This window comes from Rana temporaria, chromosome 7 (genome assembly GCF_905171775.1).
Source record: "Rana temporaria chromosome 7, aRanTem1.1, whole genome shotgun sequence".
NCBI classification, from domain to species: Eukaryota; Metazoa; Chordata; class Amphibia; order Anura; family Ranidae; genus Rana; species Rana temporaria.
The window spans coordinates 171374696-171401820 of NC_053495.1; the positions used below are offsets into that span (position 1 = coordinate 171374696).

The 27125-nt window shown below is 44.4% G+C and overlaps 1 protein-coding gene across 2 annotated transcripts; it reads left to right on the forward strand.

Annotated features, from left to right (window-relative positions):
* The first annotated feature begins 6382 nt into the window (after positions 1–6382).
* On the forward strand, positions 6383–25458 carry CPT2 (carnitine palmitoyltransferase 2). 2 transcript variants are annotated; one of them, XM_040360459.1, is made up of 6 exons: positions 6383–6406; positions 12678–12866; positions 15792–15872; positions 16774–16880; positions 18218–19522; positions 24963–25458. In XM_040360459.1, the coding sequence occupies exons 2-6, from the start codon at positions 12709–12711 to the stop codon at positions 25292–25294; spliced, it is 1983 nt and encodes a 660-aa protein (XP_040216393.1). In that variant the 5' UTR covers positions 6383–6406; positions 12678–12708; the 3' UTR covers positions 25295–25458. The 2 variants fall into 2 exon arrangements, with proteins under 2 accessions (XP_040216393.1, XP_040216392.1); XM_040360458.1 differs by having other exon boundaries at positions 6400–6478.
* The last annotated feature ends 1667 nt before the right edge of the window (positions 25459–27125 follow it).

Consider the following 27125-nt stretch of genomic DNA (forward strand, 5'->3'; position numbering starts at 1 on the left):
ATATTCTGCTTTTTCTCTCCGACCCCATTACCACTATCCCCAACCTTTTCAAAGACTTCTCGCTTTTTAAAACTTTGTCAAATCTCCAAACTTTACAAAATCGAAAACCCAAAACATTACACTCCCGACAGCGTTAGTGACACAATGCCAAGCTAATTTCCCCTTCAGCTGGGAACCACATGCAATCACATACCTGGGCACCCAAATCCTACTAAATTGAATGACCATTATACATTTAACTTTCAACCCGTCCTCCAGAATATTCAGGGAGACCTTCATAAATGGCATACAAGTCCCTTCTCGCGGTTCGGCAGAATCGCCATCTTAAAAATGAATGATCTCCCAGGACTCCTCTATCTATTTCAGGCTATCCCCATTAAAGTCACTCCTTCTTACTTCACATCTTATAGGAGGACGTGCAGAAATTTCATTTGGGCTTCTAAGGCCGGGTACACACCATCGGTCCAAACCGATGAAAACGGACCGAAGTTCAGTTTCATTGGTCCAAACCGTCCGTGTGTACGCCCCATCGGTCTTTTGTCCTTCGGACAAAAATTAGAGAACTTGCTTTAAAATCGAACCGATGGAACGCTGACCGATAGGTCCAAACCGATGGTTAGTACACAAAAGCACTGGTTCAAAACCCACGCATGCTCAGAATCAAGTCGACGCATGCTTGGAAGCATTGAACTTCGTTTTTTTCAGCACGTTGTGTGTTTTACGTCACCGTGTTCTGACACAATCAGTTTTTTAACCGATGGTGTGTAGGCACATCAGACCATCAGTCAGCTTCATCGGTGAACCGATGAAAACGGTCCGTCGGACCATTCTCATCGGATGGATCGACCGTGTGTACGCGGCCTAAGAACCCCAGAATAAGCTGGGACAGACTGGGGATCCCGAAACTGAAAGTGGGACTTAAATATTATTGGGCATGCCACCTCATCAGAATTGTTGACTGGCACATAGAAGCAGCAAAGATTGGATTCAACTTTAACACTCCTTTGCGAAGATACCGGTCTCTCACTTACCATCAACCATAAATCCACCCGTAAAGAATATACTGCTCCCCCGTTAATAGGACGCACAATGCTGACTTTTATATCCGCATGCAAAACTCTCAGACTGACCCCCTCCCCCGGCCCCTTGACCCCGCTGGACCAAAACCCAGACTCCCCCCCCCCCCCGGCCTATTTCTACACAACCCAGATGACATATCCCCTGATCTCCTGACTAGAGCTCAACAATTCTTCCACAATGGCGATCTCCTGCCCTATTCAGCGATTTCCTCTAAATTCCCTGAGCGACACATCCTCTTTTTTAAATTCCTGCCACTTAGACATTTCCTCCTTAGTACCACGCCTAACGCTCAATGGCACCTTGACCACACACCCTTCGTGGCGCTATGCAACAGTATAGAGCCCCAGAGGCATTTAATCTCGGCCGTGTATGCGCTTCTATTCCAGGACTACAACCCAAAACAAGATAAAATCATACGACGCTGGGAAAATGACCTGAGTATAGACCTTCCCAAAGAAGATTGGGAACGCATACACACCCAAGCGTGTCAAGATCCTACGGGGTTAATGACCGCACCAGCCGGGAAGACACTGGCTGCAAAAAGCGCCAGAGGCGATTCAGTTCGCATGTGTAGCGCTATACAAGTCATTCATTCACACCCATATCTACAAAGGATCCATTAATTCCTCTACTCAAGAAAATAGATATAAAATCTACTCCAGATGGTACAGGACACAAGACCGGATCCCTAAATTCCATCATTCTGTCTCTCCGCTCTGCTGGCGATGCAATTCAGTCACAGGCTCGTTACTCCACATATGGTGGGATTGCCCACTCATACAACCATTCTGGGCAGAAATTCACCGCCTAATCAGAACATACACCCCAGACTTCACCCCAGCACAATACCTACTCCACCATACCTCCTTGCCTCTTTCACAATACAAAAAAATCCTTGTCCTGCACCTCATTAATGCAGCCAATCAATGTGTACCTACCCACTGGAGGAGTGCCAATCCTCCTACATTACCGGAATGGGTCCGTAGAGTAGACGAAATAGCCAAAATGGAAAACCTTATACACCAGGCCAAGGATGATCCGATGGAATACAAGGAAATCTGTGCATGTTGTATTCATTATAGAGATTCCACAGATGCTACAGATCTGACTACTAACACCGCCACACCCAATTAAGGGTTAACATTTTCAAACTCTTCGAATACACCTCGGATCCCTGCTGCTTCTGTCGTCTTATACCCCCCCCCCTCCCCCAGCCTGTCCCCCCTTCACTACACTTCACTACACCAAAACCCCATCCCACGGTATTCTTTACCAACTCATGCACTAAATTAGCCCTGAAAGACCTCCTAGGACACTCGGAGGACCCAAATATCGCTAAAATACCCTTAAAAGGGGGGCTCACCTCAGCTTCAAAATAAACCAAACAGATTCAGTACACAATATTAAACGTTTATGGCCCCCACCCATTCACAGTTTGATCCCGTTAGGGGTGAATGGGCTTTGTGGTGGCATACTTCGGTTTATAGCACCATATTGTTTGGAGCCCCGCTCACATCACATAACAAACCTCACTCTTCACCACAAAGACTTTGCGAATGCTACACGACTCTGGCCACCAATGATGAAATATCCTCCATGTGGATATGGAAATGTTCCAATATACAGGTTTTACCATAAACACATTTTTTCTTGAACGCTATTCTGAAACTGTATGCCACTGTCAATGTTATAATGACTGTTATATTTTGAACATTGCCGTTCACCCTTTGTAATCTTTCTTGTGATCTCTGTAAACTTGAAAACTTTAATAAAAAATTAATGAAAAAAAAAAAGATGTATCTAAAGACTACATTTATACTCAGATTCAGGTACCTTTGCGCAGTTTTTACGGAGGCGCAGGGCAAAGTTTTTGCCCTGCGCCCCCGCAAATTTTCTGCGCTACGCGCGATTCACGGAGAAGTAGCTCCGTAAATTGTGTGGGCGCTCCGGCAAAATGCCCGGCGTAAGCGCGCGCAATTTAAATGATCCTGTAGGGGGCGGGAATCATTTAAATTAGGCGTGTTCCCGCGCCGATGATCGTAGAGCGCATGCTCCGTCGGGAAACTTTCCCGACGTGCATTGCGGCAAATGACGTCGCAAGGACGTCATTTGCTTCAAAGTGAACGTGAATGGCGTCCAGCGCCATTCACGATTCACTTACGCAAACTACGTAAAGTTCAAATTTTGCGACGCGGGAACGACAGGTATACGTAACATTGGCTGCCCCTGCTAATAGCAGGGGCAGCCTTACGCGAAAACCGCCGTACGCAAACGACGTAAACTGCGTACGCAGGGCTCGCGTAACGTTGTGAATCGGCGTTAGTATGCAATTTGCATACTATACGCTGAGCACAACTGGAACGCCACCTAGCGGCCATCGCAAGAATGCAGCCTAAGATATGCGGGCATAAGAGCCTTATGCCACGCATATCTTAGGCTGCAGTCGGCGTAACGAGGTTCCTGAATCAGTAGCATTCGTTACGCAGCGCAATTTTGCGCTGCGTAACTATGGTTACGCAGGCGCAATTGCTCTCTGAATCCGGGCCCCTGTGTATGTAAAGTTGTTTCCATTATATGTATGGACTGTATATTTACACATCTGTATTGGAAGTGCATTTTGCTTTTGTTATAATAAAAACCTTTTGATTTAAAAAAATAAAATACATTTTTTTGCATCTGGAGCACATACGCATCTCATGCTGAATTAACATGAGGATTCATTGTCATGATAGTCTTTTTTACGTAACGCAAAGAAGACAACATTAGAAAGTCTGACTTACGGAACAACTGCTATGTGATTTCATAGTCTGTTTCTTCTGAATGCATTGCAATCTTTTATACTCAATACATTATGTACTTGTTTTCAGATGCATATCTTTCTAAATAAAATAAAAAAGTATAAAAAGTATTAATATTTATAAACCATACATTACAAAAAATAAAGAAAATCGGGTTAAAAAAGTACAAAAAATAATACTAGTAAATAATTCAACTAACAATTATTTAGTGAGCATTTAGGGTTGCCCCTTTTTCTTCAAGCCAAACACTTTAGCGACAAATCTTTATAATACACTATATGACAGTGATGGCGAACCTTGGCACCCCAGATGTTTTGGAACTACATTTCCCATGATGCTCAGCTACTCTGAAGAGTGCATGAGCATCATGGGAAATGTAGTTCCAAAACATCTGGGGTGCCAAGGTTGGCCATCACTGCTATAGGATAACAGACCTGGGACACCTTTGGGGGCTCCAAAGAGAATAGTAATGTGGCGTGCATAGTGCCCCCTCACCCTCCTGTCAGGTCCTGTTCTGAGCCACATTCCTGTCTGAAAATGTGTCCGGGTTTTTTGGAGGACTGAAACCCGGACACGATTCAAAACCCAGACTGTTCAGGTGAATCCCAGACAGGTGTCAACCCTACCTGCACCCACATGGATGTCAATTTGGGAGTATTGCTGTATCCATGCAGCTACTGCATCCCAATTGCCATGAATGGGCCTTTTTGCATGGAATATCTGTACAGGTATAGGTATACACGGCTCTCACACAGGTGCAGTGTAATGCGCCTCATGTTAGACCCCTTTCACACTGAGGCAGTTTTCAGGTGTTTTAGCGCTAAAAATAGCACCGGAAAACTGTCTCCCATTCATTTGAATGTGTGCTTTCACGCTGGGGCGGTGCGCTTTCGGGACGGTAGAAAAAGTCCTGCAAGCAGCATCTTTTGAGTGTGTTTGGATCGCTGTAACTAGCGTTCCAAAAATGCCCCTGCCCAATGAAATGAATGGGCAGCCTTGAAAGTGATTCGAAGGCGCGGCAAAACGGGTCCTCTTTTTTTTTAACCGCTTGTCGCCCACCTTCAAATGATGGAGGGGCGGTGCGGCTCTTGTTCTGGGACAACATCATATGACGTCGGCCCAGAATGGCCAGTCTCATGCGCCTGCGGGGGCGCGCAGTGCGGCGATCGGGCCGCGTTGTGTTGCTAGGACATGGCGCGACCCTGATCTCTGTAAAGGGCCACGTCCGCGGCTCTTTTACCATGTGATCAGCTGTGTCCAATCACACCCGGTCACATGTAAACACAAAGATGCTGGTAATCGGCGCTCCTCGCCTCACACTGACAGTGTGTGACGAGGAGAGCCGATCAGCGGCATCTCCTTACAGGGGAACATCTACACATGTAATCAGGGCACTGATCATCAGTGCCCTAATTACAATATAGTGCCAGGAGTGACAGAAATCAGTGCCCACCAGTGCCAGCAATCAGTGCCCACTAGTCCCAGCAATCAGTGCCCATTAGTGATGCCAGTCAGTGCCACCTATCAATGCCCATCAGTGCCCACCAATGCCACCTATCAGTGCCGACAAGTGTGGCATATCAGTGCCTCCTCATCAGTGCCACCTAATCAGTCCCCATAAGTGCCACCTCATCAGTGTCCATCAGTACCGCTTCATCAGCGCAGGAGAAAAATTACTTATTTACAAAATTTACTGACAGAAACTAAGAAAAACTTTGGTCTTTTTTTGTAAAAGATAAAAATTACAACAGTAATTAAATACCACCGAAAGAAAGCTCTATTTGTGCAAAGAAAATGATAACAATTTCACATAGTTACAGTGCAGCATGACCGCGCAATTGTCATTCAAAGTGTGAGAGTGCTGAAAGCTGAAAAATGGCCTGAGCAGAAAAGGGGGTAAGCGTACTAAGGTGGTTAAGGTACCGTTGTCACGTGACTGGCTAGGGCACGAAAACCGGTGCTAAAGCACTGCAGAAACAACCGACGTGACAGGGGTCTAAATGAGACACCATTCACATACAGATGTGTGAAGGAGCTCAAGGTCATCAACCTGAAGACACAGGGACCCCCCGCCACAAGGACAAATCACACTGGTTTCTGTCCCATGCAATATGGAACCATATTGTCAGATATATATGTATATATATATATACAGTATATATATATATATATATATATATATATATATATATATATATAAATTTATATAGAGATATATATACTGCCACTAACAAGGAAAGGCAGCCATTCTCCTCTATACATGTACATTGTGCTCTGCTGGACCATGAACATTGACTGACACTGTAAATGCTTCCTCCAGTCAGACACAGGCGGGAAATAATCGCCTTTATAAACTATTTCTCTCCAGAAAACTCTAGAAACAGTGTAGTGTGTAAACATTCCCTCATCCCGGAACGGATGTGCTAGTCTAAAGTCTGCGGGGGAAAGCATTGTGCGTTGCGCCTGAGCTTAGTGTGAACTAGCCTGTCAGGAGAAGAGGGGCGGGGCTGTGGTGAAGGAGGGGGGAGGTAAGTAGGGCAAAGGTAAAGGGGACAGAGGAGAGGGGCGGGTCGAGGACAGTGCATAGGACGTGTGTGCAGGTAGGAGGGGAGCTGGCAGGGTCTCATATGATGGGGAGAGGGGTCTGCCGGAAGAATTAGGGTGCTGCACACCTCTCATATGAGTGTCAGCTGTACACATAGAAGACAGGGAGCTGCACACTGATGATTCTGTATCTCAGGTTGCTGCTCAGAGGGGAGAGTCTATTCTTGTACTTATGAAGTATTGTCCTGTATCTGTGACCATGTAATAACTGTTTCCAAGGATTGCAGTCAGAGCTCCATGTCTGCTTTATATTGCATAATGCCATTGACTGGTGTAAGTGTACTTATTCCATATCTGAGAGACTGCTGTGGAGGATTACTGTAGTAGTTGGTGCTGCAGAAGTGAACACAGGGGGGCGCTAGCTTGGCACCGCAACCTTTCAAAGGTCGCCTTGTATTTTTATTTTTCCTTTTTCAGTGAATAAAGAAGTTCTCTAATGGATGAGGGGGAGAGGCGGGCTATGATGTCACAATCCCAGACTCATCCAATCAGAGAAAAATATACAAGACGTTCTATGAATGGCAGTGGTGCTGAGTGGACCTCCCCAGTGATTGTCCGCTTCCCCAGATATGAGCTATTGGAGGAGATTTAGGGCCAGTTCACACCAGACGCAGTCCCGTTCAGTTCCGTGTGTTTTTTTTCTGCACAAAATGCATGCACAGTGTTTTCCATGTATTCCAATGGCTCTAGTTCCCACCATGCAGTCAGTTTCCGGTCAGTTTCTGCACTGGAAACTGACTGAATGGTGTGAACTAGAGCCATTGGAATACATGGAAAACACTGTGCATGCATTTTTAGTGCAGAAAAAATGCACACGAAACTGTACGGAACTGCGTCTGGTGAGAACTGGCCCTTAATAAAAATGGTACACACAGCATCTGTGCATAGTAACCAATCAGCTTCTATATTATATGGTCAAAGATTAAAGCGGAGGTCCACCCACTGCTGCAAAAATTAAAAGCCAGCAGCTACACATACAGCAGCTGCTGACTTTAAATAAAAGGATACCGACCCGTCCTGGAGTCCAGCGATGTCGGCACCGCAGCTGATGTTTCCATCAGTTGTTGGGTGCAATGCCGCCTCCATTGCAAGTAAGGTAACCTGGCAGTGTAGCCTTATGGCTTCATGCTGTCAACCCTACTGCACATGCGGCTCCGCTCTGCTCTCCTACTGGCCGGGGGAGGAGGAGGGAGCCCAGGTGGTGGCGTCAATACCCGCGGCTAAGGTCCCCGGAAGTGGGAACAGGATACCTGTGAAAGACAGATATCCTGTTCCCTCCCAAAAGGTGCCAAATGTGGCATTGGAGGGTGGGAGCAGTACAACAACCAGTAAGCACGCAGAGCTATACCTCCTTCTCGATTCTTCTTTTTATAAACGTTGAGTCCTGGTTCACACTGGTGCGATGCGGGAAACCCTGCGATTCAGTGTGGGTTCCTGCATCGCACCAGAATCGCAACCTGGTTCACACTGACATCTTCAAAGTGCAAACTGTCAAATGGTGCAGGAATCGGATCGCATATGCAATCCGATTCCAATGCGGATCAAAAAAAGGGTCCTGCACCGTGTTGGTGCGAATGCGATGCGATTTCAGCCATACAGTTTGCATGGCTGAATTCGTATCTCACAGACATCACATGTAATCTGCACAGGAATGCGGTGCGAATCGCATGCAATGTCTGTGATCGCACAAGCGTGAATCCAACCTAAGACCCCTCTCACACGGGCACCTTTGCTATGTGGAATCTGCTTGCTAAGCAGAGGATATCTCTGCTGATCCCACTGAGCAGGCGGATGAGAGGTCCGTGTCCACTCCGCTACGCAGAGCAGATACGGACATAGTCCTGCGCTCCTCTATGGGGCAATCAGATGGAAATGGACCTCCTGTCTGTTTCTGTCCGATCTGCCGGACAGATGGAAAATAGGAGCACCTTCCATCTGTTTTTGGCAGACAGGATCAGATTGGATGACAGTGGGTCCGCTGACATTAGCCACTCGATAGAGAACAATGCAGGGTCTGATCGGGTCCGCCTGAAAAAAACTCACAGGCCGTCCTGATCAGACTGCCCGTGTGAAAGGGGCTTAAAGCTGAATTCCAAGTGCGGCTAATTTTGCCTAGTTACATGTATCCCGCTTGGACCAATGTAAGCATATACAGTAAAGAATCCCCCCCCCCCCCCTTTACCATAATCATGTATTGTTGCTTCGTAGCCTGAAATTAAGACAGACACAGTTTTTGTTTTATCCAGCTGTATTTACTGTGCAACTTATAACATCCAAGTGAAAGATATAACCCCAACATGTCATACAAAAGAGGGGTGATTTTTTTAAGACAGACGGTCCCTTTGCACGGGCACCATTCTGAGAACCCTTTGTATTTTGTTAATGAATACAAAGAGTTCTCTAATTGGATGAGGTGGGAGGTGATGTCACAATCTCCACCGTGTCCAATCAGAGTTCTCAGAATGCTGCCTGTGCCAAGTGTGCAACCTCCTATGTTCAATAAGCAGCAAGGCAGCCACTCGGCACGAATCCCAGACGCTAGAGCCAATCATTGGAGTAGCAATGCCAACTACTGTGATTTCCAGCTTCCAGAGGGATCCCACATCTATTGCACATACATACGCTTACATTGTTTCAATCTGAATTTTATTGAATTTTAGTAGTATCTACATAGACATACATTACTACTATAATCATAGCAGTCAAGCATACATGTACATAATACATATTTTCTTATCTGTAACATATAATACCCATAGGCACATAGAAAAAAAAAAGGAAGGAGGAACAAAAAAAAAAAAAAAAAAAAAAAAAAAAGGGGGTGGGGGGGAAATAAAATTAAACAGTAATAATAATCTCCCCACCATGGCTACTCGTCTGTAAGGTTCCCTTTAACCCAGGTTGGGAATTCATCTGATTTCCGAAAGTCAGACCATGCAGACCAAGTAAGAGAAAACTGCTCTTCCCTTCCCGTTTCCCGAGCCAATAGACTTTCCAAGTCTCTAGAACGTTCCAATTCCTTCACCCACTCCCCTAGGGAAGGCACTACCCCTGTCTTCCAATATCGAGGAATAACTACTCTAGCTGCTGAAATAAAGTATCCAATCACGTCCTCTCTTGCCTTTTTTAAAGGACCTGGGGTCATATTTAGAAGGGCCACTCTGGGTGATGCGCAAATTACTGTATCCTCCAATTTTCCATATAGATCAAAAATTTGTTTCCAAAACCTTCTTACCGGCGGACAATCCCACCAGACATGTAACATGCTACCTTTTGCCTCGTGACAACGCCAACAAATGTCCGGTATATTTTGATTGATTTGATGCATTATAGAAGGGCACCTGTACCATCTACTCACCAACTTATATGCCTTTTCTTGTGCTCTTGTATCTATTGAAGTTTTGTGAGTCAAAATAAAGCTTTTTTGCCAGTCTGCTAAAGCTATATTCTCTTGGAGTTCTTTCTCCCACTTCCGCGTGAACGGGGGGAGATCTGGATGGATTGAAAGCAAAAGGATAGAGTAAATTATAGAAATTGAGTGTGATATTGGTTCTTCTTGCAGTAGCAAGGATTCAAATGCAGTCGGTTCAGCATAGAAATCTAGTTTCGATGGGATTGATCGTATATAGCAAAAGGCTTGATGTCTCTGCAGCCACTGCGCAGAGTTCTGAGGGGTCTTAGTCGATGGAAAATCTACCACTAGTAGTGAATCTGTCTGGAGGACTTGAGCAATTCTTCTATGGTCTTGTTTATACCAGGGCCCAAACGTGATTGAGTGTAGGGCTGGTAAAAAATCCGGCGTTCCAAAAAAGGGGGTCATAGGGCTCAATTGTTTTGATATTTTATATATGGGTATCAGTCTGTCCCATATATACAGTGTTTGCCTAGTAAGGTCTACTGGTATTGAAAGGCCTTTTCGAAGAATAGGCGAGGTCCATGGAAGGGCGCATAAATCTATAGGATTCATATGTCCTTCCAATTGAACCCATTGCTTCGAGGTGAAGTGGTGAAACCAGTCCGTAATACGTGCTAATATAGTCGCTTTATGGTAAATCGAAACATCTGGTACCCCCACTCCACCTCTGTTTTTTGGTAGAGATAGTGTCCCGAAACTAATTCTTGACTGGACTGAATTCCAGATAAACTTAGAAAATAGTCGGTGAATTTTACGAAAAAACACTGCCGGAAGGTGGATTGGAATTGTTTGAAACAAGTATAGAAGACGAGGGAGTATATCCATCTTAAGGGTATTAATTCTACCAAACCACGAAAGACGTTTGAGTGTATATGATGTCAGGGTCGTTTGGATTTTATTGAGCATCGGGAGAAAATTTAGAGAGTATAGTTGTGCTGGTGACGCTGAAATACTAATCCCTAAGTATCGAATCGACTCCGTACACGTCTTAAAAGGAAAGTTCTTCGATATTCGCTTCATTTTTCCTTGCGGGACAGATATATTAAGAAGTTCTGATTTGTTGCAATTAACTTTAAAATTACTAACTTCACTAAATCTCTGGAATTCTGAAAGTATAGATGGAATAGAGGTATGGGGGTTTGTTACAAATAGTAATAAATCATCTGCAAATAGGGCCAATTTTTCATGTAGGGGACCTACCTGAATGCCCGTTATGTCTTCATTTTGTCGCAGTGCATTTGCAAGGTGTTCCATTATTATAACATACAATAATGGAGAAAGAGGACATCCCTGACGCTTACATTGGTTCAAGCTGAGATATATAAAAATTGCCATACCTGAAATTCGGCTTTAAATATTGCCTAACAATAAATACAAAAAATTAAATCATTGGAACTTATTCAAAGGGGGGTGCCATTTGGTGAGTTCAGAAACTGGAAAACATTCCAGGGGGGCAAAAACAATGTTGTCATTGTAGAAGGGTGTCCACATCCAATGACTTAAGGTGTATGTAAACTCTAACTGTTAACTCCTAAATTTTACACCCTTCTGGTCTATTAAAGGAGAAGTAGGGCCAAAGCATTTTTGGCTATACTTTACCTGGGGGTCACAGGAGTGCACTTAGTTTTGCACTCCTGTGACCCATATTCAGCCAACAGGTTAAAGTCCACTGTTGGCTGACATCACAGACTGGAAAGTCCCCGACTTTAATGTTGGGATCCACCCAGATGCCTGGCAGCCAGGTGGCTCATCCTCTCGGTGAGCTGCTGAGAGCCCGAGCTAGCAGTTCCCTCCCCCTCCACTGCCTGGTGATCCAGTAAGTCGTGTGTAGGCACGAGCGGGCAGGATTCCAGCAAACATTTGCCCGCCGGGCCTTTTCCCAGCGGGCAAATATTTCTGGACTTGTTTTAAAACAGCCCGCTGAAATCCTGCCCGCTCGGACATGTTTGGTCGTCTGTACAGACCTACCGTACATGTCCGAGCGCCCGCCATCCCTCGCATGCGTCGAATGACTTTGACGCATGCGTGGAAGCATTTAACTGGCAGGGCCGCCCACGTTGCCGCGTCATTGTCGCGGACCGGTTTCATCGTACATGTATGCTCGTCTGTACACGACCTTAGAGGTGGCAGGGGACAGGTGCAGTATCAAACCAATGCTGCATCCACCTAGGTGAGTATGTGTGTTTATTTTTCTTATATCCCACACTTCTCTTTTAAATATATATTTGAAAGATTTTGTTATATCGGTCTGAGAAATGCAAAAAATACCTGTTGATGCTTCCAGAAAGGGCTACAAATACCCCCTCCTATGTTATGGAGAGAAGTGTTCTACAGTTACAATACTTTCCTGTCCTAGGGTGACAATGCTGCTCCTCAAAGATGCAGTGCAGTGAGTGTTGTCACCCTAGAATAGGAAATATGTTACAGGTAGAATGAATTGGTACAGGTGAAATTAAAGGGATAAAATCATAAAAAGAAGAAAACAAATGCAGCCACCTTATCTAAAGGACTAATGATCTGCAGTTTCTTCAATTTCTATTATTGGGTTTAGAAACTTTTTAAATCAAATGGAAATATGGCTGTCGGAGGAAACAGACAGGAGGGATATATGTGGTGTGTGTGTGTGTCTAGATCAGAACAAGACCAGTTCATATGTTTCAGATCTCTGTGTCACTGATTATACGCCTCATTGTGTGTTGTACTCTGCTCTGCTCTTATCAGTTATGATTACTCTGATCTTCTCTCCTCCAGGTTAATATATGCTCTTTTGTCTCCTCCAGGTTTCCAGTTTTCTGTTGACAGACTATTGCCATGGCTCGCTTGCTGACTAAGTCATGTCTGTGGAAAGGGGCATCACCAGCTGCCACAACATCCGTCCTCCTCCGGGGGTACAGTGCCGGTAGTGGTGACTCGGAGTATCTGCACAAAAGCATTGTCCCCACTATGCACTTTCAGAAAAGTCTGCCTAGGTGTGTATATGGACAATCACTGAGTGTGTATCAGTTTTAGCACTAATTGTTTCTATGGTGTACACATGCCATCGTCATCCCTAGTTTGAGTATTTGCATTGCCCAGTCGATCTGAAATGCTTAACCACTTCAATACCAGGCACTTATACCTTTTTTCTGCACAGGCCAATTTACAGCTTTCAACGTTATTACACTTTGAATGACAATTGTGTGATCATGCAGCACTGTACCCATATAACATTGTTATTTCTTTCACACAAATAGAGCTTTCTTTTGGTGGTATGTATTCACCACTGGGGTTTTTATTTTTTTTCCAACCAAACGAAAAAAAAAATCTCCTTCACTAATGTGTGCTGATAAGCGGCACTGATGGCGACACTAATGGGCACTGATAGGTGGCACTAATAGGCAGCACTGTTGGGGCTGCACTGATGATCAAGGCACTGACCATCAGTGTCGATGTCCCTGTCACACTTACCATTTATCGGCTCTCCTCACGCTGTGACAGCGCGTGAGGAAAGGAATGCAGATAACCAACAAGTATGTTTACATGATCAGCTGAGATTGGACACAGCTGATCACATGGTAAGGGGCCGCTGTGATAGGCCTTTTACTGCAATCCGCGATGAGCTGTGTCCGAAGGATACACAGAGCACGTGTTGGAGGACGAGGTTCCAGGAGGACTTCCATGGATGCTCTCCTGGAACAACAGAGCCGTGCTGGGCCCGTCTTTCGGCTATAGCGTGGGTCTGAAGTGGTAATCAAGAGCATTTGGAAGGTATGTTGTTTTACCCAAGGTTTACACTAATCTGTTCTCTTTTAGGGCTCATTCATGCTGGTGATCAGAGGGGCAGTAAATATAGGTGATTGAGCCGTGGTGTTACTGCCCCACTTAAGCTGCAAAGGTAGCTGAATGAAGTGTTCAACAGGCCATTGTAAAAAAAATGTACCCCCTGTCATGTTCAGCGCTCTGTACTGCCACTGAATGTACCCATTCAAGAGTTCAATGCATGTGGTTGCAATGGGGTGATGTGGGCTTTTCAAGGTTAATACGAGATGAAGAGGTGACATCTGCCCTCTGAATATCAATCCACCATGAATCGCTTTTCAGAAGGATGACAAGGGCTGCCACAAGTTTGAGCAAGCCCTTAAAGCGGAACTAAAATATAAATAAAAACTGGGCAGGCAGGCTTATTCTTGCAGAAAACATGCAATGTCTCCTCTGCAATAAAATAAACATACCTGCCTTCTCACAGTCCTATGTAGAATGTACACTGAACTGCAGAAGCGCAGCTTAGGGTACAATCTCAACATGGTGCCTGTCTGCTGAGATGAATAAACTGCTGCACAGTTACAGTATATCATCCCATGGTGGTCAAAGGTCCAACAACTGTTACCCGACATATGCGGCCAGGGACCTTGAGAACGTCAGACCATTAGAGGGGAGGGGAGTATTGCAGACTTTAGTTCTGCTTTAACCACTTCCTGACTGCCTAACGTACATTTATTGTTTTGTAGTAAAGTTATCTCCCTTAGGGCAAAATTTAGGATGAAATTCATTTTATTTATTTTAAGTAGGTTAATAGCTGTAAAACAGGTTCACTTAACTGCAGCCCTCCAAGCTTCCTCTGTTCACCTTCCTTTCACTCCCCCATCCCTCTGTCTGGTTTTGGAAGCAACAAGGGATACACAATACTTCAGTTATGGGTAACATGTTACTCTCTGCCCTTCTTTCCATGTGACAGAGCTAATGCTTAGAGATTGGCAGCTTAGATGCAAATTGCTGTTGTTATGTATCCACACAACCCGTGGTTACTTTTGGTTAGGGACAGATATTCAAAACTGAGTTCCACCCAAAAATGGAACTTCTGCTGTCCAGATCCCGTGACCCCCCCCCCCTCCCTCCCAGTGTCACATTTGGTACCTTTCAGGGGGGAGCAGATACCTGTTTATTCCAGCTATTTGCTCTGTCTTCTGACAAAAGATTGATGCAGTATCCGTGGCGATCTAAACCATGTCCAGCCCCTCCTACACCCCCCCCCCCTCTGTCTTCTGGGAGACACGCAGGTTCCAGAAGACAGCAGGGACCACTCAGAACGCTCAGCGTGACTCGTGCATGCGCAGTAGGCAACCAGGCTGTGAGGCCACAAAGCTTCACTTCCTGATTCCCTTACTAGCAATGCCGGCATCTCCACCCAGAGCTGAGGGACAGGTCAGCTTTGGGTGAGGACATCCCGGGCACCCTTTTTTAATCTTGGTCTGCATCTAGGGTTGGTTATTTGTCTCTAACAGCAGGTGATCAGTGGGTGTGCACATACATGCAAACAGCGATGTCTCAGCCTGTCATTGCTTTGTACAGGCTGAGCAGCCACAGCTGTACATACACTTGTTATGCCAGCCCAAGAACCTTCCTAATGCCGCGTACACACGATCGAAATTCCGATCGTGTGTGGGCCCCATCAGACTTTTTTTAGTCGGTGTTTAGAAATGGAACAGAAAAAAACATAGGAAATTCCTATCGTCTGTGTGCAACTCCAACTGAGAAAAAACCCACGCATGCTCAGAATCAAGTCGACGCATGCTCGGAAGCATTGAACTTCATTTTTCTCAGCTCGTCATAGTGTTTTATGTCACCGCATTTTGGATGGTCAAAATTTGGTCTGACAGTGTGTATGAAAGACAGCTTAAACGGAATTCCGACAAAAAATTCCATTGGATTTTAGGCCATCAAATTCCGATTGTGTGTACGGGGCATAAGTCCCAAAACTGTGCATACAACACAAAATGTTAACATTATTCTATAGTTATTTATGTATTTGATAATCCTACAGCCATTCTTCCTTTCTCTATAATGGAGATGGTCTATATTTTTCTTATCATAAAGCTTCTTTCATTATTTTTAAAATCTTTGTTTATATCTTCCAGACTGCCAATACCCAAACTTGAAGACACTGTGAAAAAATACTTGAATGCACAACAACCTCTTCTAGACAATGATGAATTTAGGTATGTGGAAATATTACCCATCCTCCCTGTCACCTTACCAGAGTACTAAAAGGCCACATACGACCCTTTGACATTTTCTCTGCAATCCTTTACAGTCCCTAGTCCAACTGTCTCCTTTAATGTGCTTTCCGTCTCCAATCACACCATGTTGCATGTCCACAGTCTCTAATGCCGCGTACAGACGGTCGTTTTTTGTGATGGAAAAAAAACGTGGTTTTTAAAAACGTCATTTAAAATGACCGTGTGTGGGGAAAACGTTGTTTTATGTCTTCTGAAAAACGACAAAAAAAAAAAATTCGAACATGCTTGAATTTTTTGTGTCGTTTTTCAAAACGTCGTTTTTTGTGTCAATGAAAATGATAGTGTGTGGGCAAAACGACGTTTTTAAACCCGCGCATGCTCAGAAGCAAGTTATGAAGCGAGCTTCAATGGAAAAGAGTGCTGAACGTAACCGCGCTTTGCTAGAGCATTTTGAAAAAACGATGGTGTGTAGGCAACGTCGTTTTTGAAAATGAAGTTTCAAAAACGTTGTTTTATTTCATGATTTAAAACGTTGTTTTTTTTCATCACAAAAAACGACCGTCTGTACGCGGCATAAAGAGTTCCTCCAATAGGTTTTCTGCCTGCAAGTCTTCTGTCATGTGCGGAGCTTTCAGTGGCCACATTTGAGTCCTTCTATACCTGTTGACAACTGCTGCACAAATTAGAAGCGTAGATCTGATGCAGCCCAGTACCATATTGGGCAGCACAGTGTTTTGCTCCTCGGTGGGTGACCTTTCTTCTGTACCTGGGGGCAATTTATTGTAAAAGCATAGATACCTTTTAAGTTCATGCTAATATTATTTTAGATGGACACTATTATACCCACCTGGGAATTATGGTTTCTGGCTTTTATTTTCAGGAAGACAGAACAACTGGCACTGAACTTCCAAAACGGGGTGGGCAAGCAGCTGCATGAGGAACTGGTGCAACAAGACAAGCAGAACAAACATACCAGTTATATCTCAGGTAGGTGTTTATGAAAAAAAAGGTTTCATCTTCGTCTCTCCTCTGGGATGAGGGAGAATGCTCACAATTCATGTTGAAGCTTAAAGTACATCTTCGGGAGTCCGCAGGTGCACAGAAAATGTTTAAAGGATAAGTTCACCTTTGGAACATGTTACATGTTTCACCTGTTTTTAGGGTGGAACATGAAATATGTTCCAGCATCTGCAGCTCCCCCCCCCCCCCTCCTCCTTGTGACAGCTGGCTGTGGATCTTCTCCCTACACCTGATGTCACTATTTAAAAACCAGTGCCTTCCCTGTTAAAAAAAAAAAAAAAAACAGTGCGGCCATGCGGGACTACGCCCACATGGCTGCATCATTTATTCACAGTTTCCTGTGAATAAGTGCCTACAAACATTGTAAGCCATTGCCGCTGACGGCTTGTAGTTTTCAATGAGCTGCAAGGTTAATGTTGAGCTTCCCCTTAGCTCATTGATTCTTCTTGCTCTCAGATAGCTGTCTGCCTGCACAGCTATGTTAAGAGTCTACATGAGCTGGACATTGCACCCATGATCTGCTGATTTGTGAGTGCAATGCTCTGCAGACTTCTTAGAAAAAAAATGCTAATTATTTATTACCTGCAAAAATGTGTTTTAAGTGAACTTATCCTTTGAGCACTCTAGGCACCCTGCAGATGCACATTTGGTGCTTTTTTTCCCTATTGAAATGGGCTAGAAGGAAGAACATCAATGCTGACACAGATATGTGCCTTATTGTATATATTGAGTCTGCAATAAATCATACACAGGAGAAATGTTTCACATAGACAATTGGCAAGTTAACAAAATGCTGAAGACAAATGAAATGAAAGACCTTATGGGTGCTTGCTTTAAGACCCCTTTCACACTGGATCGCTTTGCAGGTGCTATAACGCTAAACATAGCGCCTGCAAAGCGACCTGAAACAGCCGCTGCTGTCTCCAGGGCTTTCACACTGGAACGGTGCACTAGCAGGACGGTAAAAAAGTCCTGCTAGCAGCATCTTTGGAGCGGTGTGTATACTGCTCCTGCCCATTGAAAACAATGGGGCACTGCGGCTGTACCGCTGGCAAAGCCGTGGTCTTTAACACTTTCTCGGCTGCTCGAAGTGGGTAAAAGCACCCCGCTAGCGGCCGAATAGCGCTGCTAAAAATATCGGCGCTTTACCACCGCCGCCCCAGTGTGGAAGGGGCCTTAGAGAATACATTTTAATTTGGGAACTTTTTGTACAAGAAAAGTTCACTTAATATAGTTGAGTTGTCATTGATTTCCTTCAGAAATGCTTGACTTGAAGCGTAATAATATTTTATCTTGGTTTGCAGGTCCATGGTTTGACATGTATCTCTGTGCTAGAGACCCACTTGTGCTGAATTCTAATCCCTTCATGTCCTTCACTCCGGATCCAAAGCCAGAATTTAACAACCAGCTTGTCAGAGCCACAAACATGACCGTGTCTGCCATGCGTTTCCTAAAAACTATGAGAGCTGGTTATCTGGAGCCAGAAATATTCCACCTCAATCCGGCCAAAAGTGACACGCAAAGGTTTAGGAAGCTCATCCGCTTTGTGCCATCCTCTCTGTCCTGGTACGGGGCATACATGGTGAATGCATACCCGCTAGACATGTCTCAGTATTTCCGCCTGTTTAACTCCACCCGAATACCAAAACTAAACAAGGATGAACTTGTCAGCGATGAGAAGGCAAGACATCTATTGGTCCTCCGAAATGGAAACTTCTATGCATTTGATGTTCTGGATAAAGATGGAAGCATAGTGAATGCATCAGAAATTAAAGCCCACCTGAACTACATCCTGTCAGACAATACTCCTACACCAGAATTCCCCCTAGGATATCTGACTAGTGAAGATAGGAACACGTGGGCCATAATGAGGCAGAAGCTGATAGACAATGGCAACCAAGAGGCTCTGCATAAAGTAGATTCAGCTGTGTTCTGTCTGTGTCTGGATGACTTTCCTGTTAAAGATGGCCTTCACCTCTCATATAATATGCTGCATGGTTCCGCTTCAAACCGCTGGTATGACAAGTCATTCAGCATCATCATGACGAAGGATGGGACAGCGGCAATCAATTTTGAGCATTCATGGGGAGATGGAGTTGCTGTTCTGAGGTTTCAAAATGAGGTTTTCAAGGACAGTACAGAGCAGCCAGCCGTGTCTCCTCAGAGCGCCCCCGCTGCTGTGGACTCCGGTAACGCCGTACAAAAACTTACATTTCATATGGATGACTCTCTGAAAGCTGCAGTAACTGACGCTAAAAAGAAGTTTGATGCTCTGGTGGGTTCACTGACCATTGCCACCATGGAGTTCAAAAGAGGAGGGAAGGAGTTCCTGAAAACTCAGAAGCTCAGTCCTGACGCCATATCTCAGCTCTCATTCCAGATGGCTTATCTCAGGCAATATGGACAGACAACTGCCACTTATGAGTCATGCAGCACCGCAGCCTTCAAACATGGCCGAACAGAGACCATCCGACCAGCTAGCCTTTATACCAAGAAGTGCTCAGAGGCTTTTGTGAAGAATTCCTCCAAGCATAACGCAGCTGAGCTCAGGGAAATGCTCAATGAATGCTCCAAGTATCATGGGCAGCTAACTAAGGAGGCAGCAATGGGTGAGTCTAATACTGGACCTCATTTCTCAAAACCTCTGAAACAAGAACATAGGGGGTTATTTACGAAAGGCAAATCCACTTTGCACTTGAAATTGCACTTGGAAATGCAGTCGCTGTAAATCTGAGGAGTAGATTTGAAATCAGGGGAAGCTCTGCTGATTTTATTATCCAATCATGTGCAAAGCTAAAATTCTGTTTTTTATTTTTAAATGTAGTGCAAAGTGGATTTGCCTTTCATAAATAACCCCCATAGTATGCATGTTTAGCCGTTATTAACTACGAGAGGTCTATAGGGCTCATACTTTTTTCCAAGCAATGTTGAGCTGGAGAAAAGATCTAATGCAAATGGACTAAAAATCCACAATGATCAGAGTTCAGTTTAGAGCAGGGGTCTTCAAACTACGGCCCTCCAGTTGTTCAGGAACTACTATTCCCATCATGCCTAGTCATGTCTGTGAATCTCTGAGTTTTACAATGCCTAAAGGGATTTGTAGTTCTGCAACAGCTGGAGGGTCGTAGTTTGAAGATCCCTGGTTTAGAGTCTATATTAATGATTCCAGATATCTTCTGCATTGACTAAAACATGCAGAGTAAACACAACTTATTCTTTAAGGCCGCGTACACACGATCAGTCCATCTGATGAGAATGGTCCGGCGGACCGTTTTTATCGGTCCACCTCTGAAGTGGCCTGATGGTCTGATGTGCGTACACACCATCAGTTCAAAATCCGATCGGGTCAGAACGCGGTGACGTAAAATACAATGACGTGCTGAGAAAAACGAAGTTCAATGCTTCCAAGTATGCGTCGACTTGATTCTGAGCATGCGCGGGTTTAGAACCGATGCTTTTGTGTACTAACCATCGGTTTGGACCGATCGGTCAGCGGTCCATCGGTTCGATTTTTAAAGCAAGTTTTAAAATTTTGGTCCGAAGGACAACAGACCGATGGGCCGTATACACGGACCGATGAAACTGAACTTCGGTCCATTCTCATCGGTTTGGACCGACCGTGTGTACGCGGCCTAAGGTCTGGAGGCGAGTTTTTTTTTTGTTATAATTGCAAGCCCAATAAATGTTAAGCTTAAAGGTTTTTGATCAATCTATGCATTAAGATAAAAAAAGCCTTCTGTGTGCAGCAGCCCCCCTAATACTTACTTGAGCCCCATCTTGATTCAGTGATGTCCATCAAAGTCAGTTAGCTAATCAGGAGAGAGGGGGAGCAGGGTGGGGCCGCAGCTCCGTGTCTGAATGCATACACGGTGCGGCCGCTTGCCTTGGGTGCCCCCATAACAAGCTACTTGCTGTGGGGGCACTCAACGGGGGGAGGGGGCCAGGAGAGGCGACGAGAGACCCAAGAGGAGGAGGATTGGTGCTGCTCTGTGCAAAACCACTGCACAGTGCAGGGAAGTAGAACATGTTTTTTCTTTTTTTTTATATATATATATATATAATTAGTTGACCATATGCATTACAAATATCTGACACAGACCCGACACCCGCTGCCCTACTCTAAGCTTGTGACTTGCTACAAAAAGTTAGTGTTAGCATTGACAGTCTTGTGTGCTCTTTTTTTTTTCCTCCCAGAACCTTAGCAGTTTGACACCCCCCTTAAGCTGCTTTCACAGCTGGCATTTTGGGATCTCATGCAGAATTGCTGCGATTCTGGCCACAATCCCAAATCGCACTGCAATAGTGGCAAAACTCACCATGTGTGTTTGGGTGCCACTCATTTTCAATGCCACCTAAATGTGGTATGGTTTTGCAATTGTGGCAAATGGCATCACATGAAGCTTTTCACCCAGAAGGAGCAAGAGCTTATTTTGGGTGACAAGCTACGCACAATGCGTTTTGCTGCGATTGCAGTGCAATTTTTTTGTGCTAAAAATTGCAGCAAAACTGTACCGTGTTTAGATGCCATTGAAAATGAATGGTACCTGAACACGCGTGGTTCATTTTTTGCCACCATTGCAGTAATGATTTGGGAGCAAGGGCAGAATCACAAAACATCAGATGTGAACGCGGCTTAATGTAAACGCACAGCAGGTGTTTCAAAGCTGTTAGAAACTGACGGAATCTCCACTGTAGAGTATATGATATTTGAGAAGTAATAACCTCACATTAAAAGCAGATAAAGTTCAAAATGGGTTGTTTTTAAAGCTATTTTACTGCTTGCAAAGAATTAGGGCTGTGACTGATTAAAATTTTTGTGTTCGATTAATCGTTTTTTTTTTTAATCGATTAATCGACTAATTTCGATTAATTAACGCACATACAGATACAACTACTTTTAGCTGATCTCCTTGCATTGCAACTCTGCATTAGCCACTGGTAAATGTGGTGGGGGCAGTATGGGGGGCAGATGTGTTTATTCTTGCAGTATGGGGGCAGATGTGTATATTACAGCATCTGCCCCCATGCTGTAATATACACATCTGCCCCCATGCTGTAATGTACACATCTGACCCCATGCTGTAATATACACATCTGCCCCCATACTGCAAGAATATACACATCTGCCCCCATACTGCAAGAATATACACATCTGCCCCCCATACTGCCCCCACCACATTTACCAGTGGCTAATGCAGAGTTGCAATGCAAGGAGATCAGCTAAAAGTAGTTGTGTGGCAGATGTGTACATTACAGCATGGGGCAGATGTGTATATTCTTGCAGTTTGGGGGCAGATGTGTACATTACAGCATGGGGGCAGATGTGTACATTACAGCATGGGGGCAGATGTGTATATTCTTGCAGTATGGGGGCAGATGTGTACATTACAGCATGGGGGCAGATGTGTACATTACAGCATGGGGGCAGATGTGTACATTACAGCATGGGGGCAGATGTGTACATTACAGCATGGGGGCAGATGTGTATATTCTTGCAGTATGGGGGCAGATGTGTACATTACAGCATGGGGGCAGATGTGTACATTACAGCATGGGGGCAGATGTGTACATTACAGCATGGGGGCAGATGTGTACATTACAGCATGGGGGCAGATGTGTACATTACAGCATGGGGGCAGATGTGTACATTACAGCATCTGCCTCCATGCTGTAATATACACATCTGCCCCCATGCTTTAATATACACATCTGCCTCCCATACTGCAAGAATATACACATCTGCCCCCATGTGTACATTACAGCATGGGGGCAGATGTGTATATTCTTGCAGTATGGGGGCAGATGTGTACATTACAGCATGGGGGCAGATGTGTACATTACAGCATGGGGGCAGATGTGTACATTACAGCATGGGGGCAGATGTGTACATTACAGCATCTGCCCCCATGCTTTAATATACACATCTGTCCCCATACTCCAGGAATATATACATCTGCCCCATAATGTTACCACACACAGATGGTTGTCCTTTCTTACCTGACTATCAGGCAGGCAGACCCATCTGCAGAGTAGCCGATGGACACACGTGCGCAAGGGAAGAAGATACAAGCAGGCGGGCAGGTGATGATGACGTCAGCGCGCCGCGGCTCCGGAGCTAGGCCGAAGCCGCGGCCTTTCCTATGGGCGAGACCGCGGAGCTCACTCCGCGGATCGTCATCGATCAAAATAATTTTAATCGACCAAAGAAATTAACGATTAATCGACCAATTAATCGTTAATTTCCGCAGCCCTACAAAGAATATTTAAATAGTTTACAGCCTAAGGCCCCTTTTACAGGGACACATTTTTCAGGCGGGTCAGCGCTAAAAATAGCGCTGCTATACCGCCTGAAAAAATCGTGCCCTGCAGGCTTTCACACTGAAGCGGTGTGCTAGCAGGACTGCTCCAAAAGTCCTGCTAGCCTCATCTTTGGAGCGGTATAGGAGCGGGGTGTTTACTGCTCCTTCCCATTGAAATAAATGGGAAACCGCGCTAATACCGCCGGCAATGTGCCTCTACAGAGGTGCATTGCCGGCGGTATTGACATTTTTTGACTGCTAGCGGGGGGTTAAAACCGCACCGATAGCAGCTGAATATTGTGGTAAATACAACGGTATATCGGCGCTAAAAATCGCGCAGCTATACCGTCACCGCACCTCCACTGCCCCGTGTGAAAGGGGCCTTGGTGCAGCCAAAATTTGTCGCTTGTTCTGATGCCTTCTCCTCATACCACGTGATCAGCTGTTAGCCAATGACAGATGATCACACAATGTAAACAGAGCCAATAATCAGCTATTTAAAAAAAAAGAAAAGTTGATCACTTGCCTCTGTCAGAGGGACATCGGTCCCGAACTCGGAGAGCCACTGCCGTCTCTTCTGTGCCCATCAGTGCTGCCTATCGGTGTCATCTATCAGTGCAGCCTCATTGGCGCACATCAATGAAGAAGAAAAATTACCTGTTTGCAATTTTTTTTAACAAACTATGAATTTTTTTTTTCTTTCTTTTATTTGTTTAGCGAAAAATAAAAACCCCAGTAGTGATTAAATACTTCAAAAAGAAGAACTCTATTGCCCAGATTCACAAAGGAGATACGACGGCGTATCTCTGAGTTGTCCGGTCGTATCTCTGAGTCTGGGGGGTCGTATCTATGCGCCTGATTCTTAGAATCAGTTACGCATAGATTTCTATTAGATCCGACCGGCGTAGGTCTCTTACGCCGTCGGATCGTAACTGCATATTTACGCTGGCCGCTAGGGGCGTGTACGCTGATTTACGCCTAGAAATATGTAAATCAGCTAGATACGCGAATTCACGAACGTACGCCCGGCCGACGCAGTACAGATACGCCGTTTTACGTTAGGCTTTTCCCGGCGTAAAGTTACCCCTGCTTTATGGTGGCGTACATGCGGCGTACCAATGTTAAGTATGGACGTCGTTCCCGCGCCAAACTTTGAAAATTTTAGGTCAGTTGCGCAAGTCGTCCGTGAATGGGGCTGGGCGTAATTTACGTTCACGTCAAAACCAATACGTCCTTGCTGCGTATTTGGAGCAATGCACACTGGCATATGTCCACGGACAGTGCATGCGCCGTTCGTGAAAAACGTCAATCACTTCGGGTCATGGTTATTTTACATAAAACACGCCCCCCTGTTCCAAATTTGAATTAGGCGGGCTTACGCCGGCCTATTTACGCTACGCCGCCGCAACTTACGGAGCAAGTGCTTTGAGAGTACAGCACTTGCCCGTCTAAGTTGCGGAGGCGTAACGTAAATCGGATACGTTACGCCCGCGCAAAGATACGCGATCTACGAGAATCTGGCCCCATTTGTGTGAAAAAAAATATATATAATTTTTTTTTTTTTTGTTATGCGAGTACGGTTTTGCATAACCACACAATTGTCATTCAAAGTATGACAGCTGAAAACTGTCCTGGGCAGGAAGGGGGTGAAAGTGCCCTGTAGGCAAATGGTTAACTAAACTACTTTACAGAATGGCAAGAGAGTGTCTGATTGTAACGCTGGTCTTTATCTGTCCCCTGTGTCTTCCAGGTCAAGGATTTGATCGGCACCTCTTTGCCTTGCGTTACCTTGCTGCTGGCAAAGGAATGTCCCTTCCAGAGCTCTACCAGGATCCAGCGTACGCACGAATCAACCACAACATTCTCTCCACAAGCACATTAACAAGCCCAGCGGTGCAGCTAGGAGGCTTTGCTCCAGTGGTCCCCGATGGTTTTGGGGTAGGCTATGGAGTACACGACGACTGGATTGGTTGCAATGTGTCCGCGTACCCAGCACGTGATGTACAGCAGTTTGTGCAGTGTGTGCACCAATCCCTGGAGGACATATTCAAACTACTTGAAGAAAAGGCTGCAAAGAAATAGAGGAAACTTACCACTGTACCTTGAATGATCTTGTTGCCGCTTTTTATTTTCACTGCAGTCTGAACTTGCACTGTTTTAGAGCCTGACCTCTATTGATTGTAATTACATACAGGATAATATACGGACATTGTACCAAAGTAAAGCAGGTCATGCTGTAGAAGCTGGATCGGCCACTATTCTATACTTTGTTTTCCATCATCCAGTTTACAAGCACAAGTGCCTTATCTCAGCAGTGCCTTGAAAAAGTATTCATACCCCTTGAAACATTACAACCAAAAACATAAATGGATTTTATTTGATAGACCAACACAAAGTGGCACATAATTGTGAAGTGGAAGGAAAATGATAAATGATTTTTTTTTTTTTTTTTTAATACAAATATGTGAAAAGTGTGGCATGCATTTGTATTTGGCCTTTTTACCCTGATACACCTACCTAGTAAATAGAGCCCTGAGGTCTTAACAGAACAGTTGTATTTATACTGACAATAAATTACACACAGGTGGACTCTATTTACTAGGTAGGTGTATCAGGGTAAAAAGGCCAAATACAAATGCATGCCACACTTTTCACATATTTGTATTAAATGGTTTTCCATTTTTTTTTTTTTTAATACAAATATGTGAAAAGTGTGGCATGCATTTGTATTTGGCCTTTTTACCCTGATACACCTACCTAGTAAATAGAGCCCTGAGGTCTTAACAGAACAGTTGTATTTATACTGACAATAAATTACACACAGGTGGACTCTATTTACTAGGTAGGTGTATCAGGGTAAAAAGGCCAAATACAAATGCATGCCACACTTTTCACATATTTGTATTAAATGGTTTTCCATTTTTTTTTTTTTTAATACAAATATGTGAAAAGTGTGGCATGCATTTGTATTTGGCCTTTTTACCCTGATACACCTACCTAGTAAATAGAGCCCTGAGGTCTTAACAGAACAGTTGTATTTATACTGACAATAAATTACACACAGGTGGACTCTATTTACTAGGTAGGTGTATCAGGGTAAAAAGGCCAAATACAAATGCATGCCACACTTTTCACATATTTGTATTAAAAAAAAAAAAAAAAAAAAAATGGAAAACCATTTATCATTTTCCTTCCACTTCACAATTATGTGACACTTTGTGTTGGTCTACCACATAAAATCCCAAATAAAACACATTTACGTTTCTGGTTGTAACAAGACAAAATGTGTAAAATATCAGGGGGTATGAATACTTTTTCAAAGCACTGTAATCTATGCGAGTGCTTTCCTTCCAGTATGAAGGATAGAAATGTGGTAGGATGTCTACTTGAGATCACATTTCCCACTCAAAATTCTTACAGCCAACCATTACTGAGCACTTCACTTTTGTTGAGAACAGGCGTTCGCTCTTTAATTATTAAAACAGGCTATTGTGCTCCTGGTCAGATTTTTTTGATCACGGATAAGTGGTTGGCCCTGCATTTACCATAATAATTGGCCCTTTAACTTGTATGTGAACCTTAAACATTGACTTATTTGGTCCCTGCTTGATAAGTAAAAAAACAAATATTGTGAGCTGATAAACTGCTGTATTGTTATCAATAACATTGTTCTCAGCTATCGTTGAGGGTGAGTGTTGTCATCCTGGATACGGAAGTGCGATACTGGCAGGGTGATAAGCTAAAAGGAGGAAATTAGTAGGGTTGTCCCGATACCATTTTTTTAGGACCGAGTACAAGTACCGATACTTTTTTTCATGTATTTGCCGATACCGAATACCGATACTTTGTTTTAAATGTGTCCCCAAATGCAGCCATGTCCCCCCACATATATACAGCCATGTCCCCCATACCT

What these genes read in the sequence shown, in the direction of transcription:
- CPT2 (XM_040360459.1), top strand. Translation starts at nt 12,709, where the DNA reads ATGGCTCGCTTGCTGACTAAGTCATGTCTGTGGAAAGGGGCATCACCA. An exon ending in CTAGACAATGATGAATTTAG is followed by an intron (nt 15,873 to 16,773) that starts GTATGTGGAAAT and finishes TTTTATTTTCAG; the next exon opens with GAAGACAGAACAACTGGCAC. An exon ending in ACATACCAGTTATATCTCAG is followed by an intron (nt 16,881 to 18,217) that starts GTAGGTGTTTAT and finishes CTTGGTTTGCAG; the next exon opens with GTCCATGGTTTGACATGTAT.